A 4651-nucleotide genomic window follows, 5' to 3' on the forward strand; every position below is an offset into this window, starting at 1 on the left:
CAAGATTTGAACCCAAGACTTCCGGTTCGGTGAGACTTCATTTCCAAGGTTCTTACGGCTTGAGCTACTCCATGTGAACTATAATTATAAAAATATTATTTTTAAAGTAAAAATAAATTCAAATTATAATATTTGTTCTCATAACTAAAACTTAAAATTAAAATATTAATATTTACCATGGTAAATGAATTTTATCCGAAATTTAAATAAATCATATTCATAAAATACTTGAAGAAAAACCTATTTACAACATTAATAACGTGTCAAGAAAACATATAGCTAACACCGCTCTTCCCACAAAAATTGGAAAATCCATTCCAAACAAAGAGTACGCGTCCTCGAAATGCATATATATGTAGAAAACAAATATGCATTAATGTAGAAAAAAGAAAAATCAGAGGCAAAAAAGAGAAGAGAATCGATTTAGCATATGCCTATTCCAAAATGGCATTAGGTTTTCACACAAAAAAATAATTCCCGATATGCATTTTGAATCATTTTTTGGTTGCTGATAAGAGGGCTTGGCCTAGTCTGAGAAAGGAGAAGAACCAGAAATTCGTTGTAGGATATGCTGGGCTCGGCTTTTTTTCGATGCTGTAGGTAAGCAGGAGGAGATGTTAGGGATTATATTTGAGGCCTGGCTTGGATTTTTTTGATCGAAAGTTGGCAGTGGGTCCTCTCAGGTCCTTGTATATCACATACTCGTCGTTTGTCTCACATTGTTATCTCTCTTGTAGGCCTCATTCTTTGTCCTTTGATCTGACGCTTTGAAGCTTTTCTTCCATTAATTTTTTCCCTTTTTAATAAACTCGGGGCATTGAAAAGGAAGCCATGGATACAGAGCAGGGAAAGGTCTTCATTGGAGGCATATCATGGGAGACCACGGAAGAAACCCTGAAAGAGTATTTCAAGGCCTATGGGGAAGTGGTCGAGACTGTTATCATGAGAGACAGGATGACAGGAAGAGCCAGAGGTTTTGGGTTCATAGGATTTTCAGAACCAACCGCTGTAGATCGAGTTTTGCAGGAGAAACATACAATAGATGGTAGACAGGTATGCTTTATTAAGCCCACATGAATTTCTGTTTGATTCGTTAATCCGAAATGGACTATTCTTTTATTTGATGATGCTTCCATCGCCTCTTCTTTAATTTATTAATATCCACTTGAACTCTTGTTTGATTTGTTGATACCCACATGAAGTTCTGTTTGATTTGTTGATACGCACATGAAGTTCTATTTGATTTGCTGATACCCACATGAAATTCTTGTTTGATTTTTTAGGGTTTGGAATTTAAGGTTTAGGGTTTTTGCTATGTTTTGCGAAGTTTTAATCAGTATGCTTTGATTTAGGTTGAATTGAAAAGGGCCATGCCAAGAGAAGAGCAACAAAGGAATGCTCAAAAGAGCAGCAGTAATGTAGGAGCTGGGCCTAGGACCAAGAAGATCTTCGTCGGGGGTTTAGCTCCCACTGTAACAGAGGATGAGTTTAGGAGATATTTCGAGCAGTTTGGCAATATTACAGATGTCGTGGTGATGTATGATCACATTTCGCAGAGGCCTAGGGGTTTTGGATTCATAACCTATGACTCCGAGGATGCAGTGGATAAGGTGGTTACGAAGAATTTCCATGAGCTCCATGACAAGATGGTGGAAGTGAAGAGGGCACTCCCCAAGGAAATGTCTCCAGGCAGTGCGAGGGTCAGATCCAGTCCCGTTGGTCCTTATGGACACCCTCAAAATAGCAGGTATGGGGCACCCCAAGCCCCTGCAGGCAGAGGTGGGTACCCTCCATATGGGGCTGTTCAGGGGTACTTTCCTACTGGTGGGTATGTCAGTGGTGTAAATGGAGGTGGGTATGGAGCTCCCGCTCCTGCGGCCGCAGCGCCTCCTGCATATGGGGGTGCCCCTGGAGGTTATGCTGGAGGAGCTTATGGAGGTGGTTACGGAAATCCTGCATATGGTGCTGGAGCTCCCACACCTTATGCGAGTGCTCCGATGGGTGGTAACTATGGTGCAGCAGCAGGAGCAGGAGCAGGTGGTCCGTGGGGCTCTGCTATTCAGGGCGGACAGTCTACTGCAGTTAATGCTGGATATGGCTATGGAAGTGGTGGTGATGCTGGCTATGGTGGTGGCTATGGTGCTGCTGGTACTGGTGCCTATGTGGCTCCCGCTGGCACTGGTGTCAGTGCTGGATATCCGGGAGTTGCAGGGGATATGTATGGTGGTTCAGGTTATGGGGATTCCTACAACGCCCCTCCCTCAAGTGGTGCGGTTGGTGGTGCTCCTAACAGTGGTTATGCAATGGGTGGTCCAATTCAAGCTGATCCTGCTGTGAATGGGTCTCCTGGATATGGTGTTGCAGGAAGGCAAACGCAGAGAGTTTCTGATGCAAGGTTTAGGCCATACCCGGCATCTGCGGATCGTGCTAGCTGATTGCAATTTGGTATACTCTTTCCTTCAGGCCCTGCTTAAAGAAAGATCAATTCAAGAACTCTTGCAATCGTGTACCTTTTTTGTGTTCCCTTCAACCATGTTTTTCCTTTTCCTTTCGGTGGTGCCACCTAATATCATTGCAGGATGTTGGCTTTGAGGAGAGCTTGCCTAAATCTTTAGCGGGTGAGCTTTACTATGGCAACCTTGTATCCTAAGTTCGCGGCATTTTAGTTTAGGCTGAAATGAGACAATTTGTTTCCGTAGAGAATTAAGGATTTAGGATAACTCTGCTCAAGGTCCACTTTATTGATATGCATTTCTGCCCACTTACAGAGTTTAGTTACTATGGTTTTACTTTTAAACAATTATTGTAAGGCAAAATTGAGATCAGAATCTTGGGTTACACTGCTTTTTCATTCTTTGTTTTTCAGTTATGAATTTAAGATTACTGGTGTGCTGAAATTTGCAAATTCGTGTGAGAAATCTTGAGATTATAATTATTGTCTTTAGCGTCCAACATTTTATTACTTGTAAACTGAATGAATGACTTGTTATTTTATTTTATGTTGAACATGTTTTAAATTTTGGGGCAAATGAATGTCTCTGGTTGGTGTCAAAATGCTGCATCGATCCAATTTTCTTCATACATTGAACTGTTGTCCCTCCAAGCCCTCTCTTATACCAGTTTTTAATCTGGGCTGTTGTCCATGTCACATGATGTATGCTTACAGCCTTATATCAAGAAAGTAAAAGTTGGACATTGCAAGCACATTCCCGTGGATTGATTCTCTGATTGAAAAATGTTCTATTGCCAAATTGTCTTAATGTGTTCAGGTTGGATACTGCAAGATGTGTTTTAGCACAATTGTTGTTTCTGCTGTAAGTGGAATTAAGATAATATCCTCTTTCTCCTGTTAGCTCATCATTAGAATATTAACAAGTAGAAACGCCTCTTGGAATGCTATAATCTGTTTTATAGAATTTACAGCAATCTTCAATTAAATTGTTAATATTTTGCAATGGGACTAATTTATAGCAAGGTTTTGGGTTAAAAACCTAATGCTGTATTATGTTTTTCTTCCCTGAAGATTTGAGTTGTTCATTTATCGTTTTCTTTTGCAAGATATAACCTCTTATGCTATGTTTACAATTTTCAGTTCTAGTGGAGTATATTATTTTATGTTTAGTAATATGATGTAGCTTTGAAAATCAGTTTCAATACTGACTAGGGATATCATTTTTGGGCATCTTATGAGACTCGACTGGTTGTATCCCCATTATGTCCTTTGAACTAGTGTTTGTAGACTTTGGAAATCTTATAGCTTCGAATGGTATTAGGAGGTGCCACAAGCTTTCAATAGCATTATAGGAGGCAGTACCAACGGGGTCATATATTTTAATTAAGCATAGTCCCACCTAATTCCAATCTGTTACCATATGTTGTATTAAGTTTAGAATCCATCATGCCTCTTCTATAACTGGAATGCAGTGCACTGTAAGGTGCAAAGCAGATGGCATAGTTGTTGAATAACAGATCATGTTATTGGTTAGCTCATCTTTTCCCTACATGTAGTATCATAAGTTTCTTGGATGTACTTTTTGGTGGGAACGCTAAGATGAAAGCTGCATTGTACAACATATGTTTGGCACTACAATACTGTGATCAAATCTCAAAATAACGTGCTCACATCTGATCACATGTTTTTAGGGCTGTTGGAGAGCAAAGGGTAGCATCTGAATATTTCACAGCTATGTTAGCTATTCAGGTTGTGGCATGGACAACTTTTTAATTTTTTCAGGTAGCATCTGAAAAATTTACTGATATGTTAGCTATTCAGACTGCGGCATGGACAACTTCTAATGTTTTCGTGAATTTTCAAACCCATGGGACATTGCTAGGACAGGGAAAAATTATTATCATTATGTTACGGAAAAATACCAATCCCTGTAAGAATCCTTTTTCTGTGAAAAAATACCCTTTATAAGATTGCCCTTCTCTTTTATTGTCCACTATAGGAAATGGATACCCTTCCCTACTTTGAAGGAAAAGGAAAATCCTAATTACGAGTGAGATAGAGTGATGTGGGAAACTTGATAGGTTCTTGAAGGGTGGTACATCTTTCCATATAAAAGGGAGGCACCCCCTATTACAGAGAAAGGGTCATTATTTAGTTTAATGTTTAAACAAGTGCCAAAGTAACACAAATTTGACTTGG

The 4651-nt window shown here is 39.7% G+C and overlaps 1 protein-coding gene across 1 annotated transcript; it reads left to right on the forward strand.

Moving 5' to 3' along the window:
- The first annotated feature begins 318 nt into the window (after positions 1–318).
- On the forward strand, positions 319–2994 carry LOC149184056 (uncharacterized). Its single transcript, XM_089417389.1, has 2 exons — positions 319–1053; positions 1353–2994. Exons 1-2 carry the CDS (start codon positions 832–834, stop codon positions 2433–2435), a joined length of 1305 nt encoding a protein of 434 aa, XP_089273515.1. The 5' UTR covers positions 319–831; the 3' UTR covers positions 2436–2994.
- The last annotated feature ends 1657 nt before the right edge of the window (positions 2995–4651 follow it).

This window comes from Pinus tabuliformis, chromosome 3_2, assembly GCF_031772625.1.
Source record: "Pinus tabuliformis cultivar Carrire ecotype Pingquan chromosome 3_2, CPIR1, whole genome shotgun sequence".
Taxonomy (NCBI): domain Eukaryota; kingdom Viridiplantae; phylum Streptophyta; class Pinopsida; order Pinales; family Pinaceae; genus Pinus; species Pinus tabuliformis.

Bases quoted from the DNA above. Each gene is read 5' to 3' on its own strand.
- LOC149184056 (XM_089417389.1), top strand. From the start codon at position 832: ATGGATACAGAGCAGGGAAAGGTCTTCATTGGAGGCATATCATGGGAG. The intron at 1,054-1,352 runs GTATGCTTTATT...GCTTTGATTTAG, and splicing joins ATACAATAGATGGTAGACAG to GTTGAATTGAAAAGGGCCAT.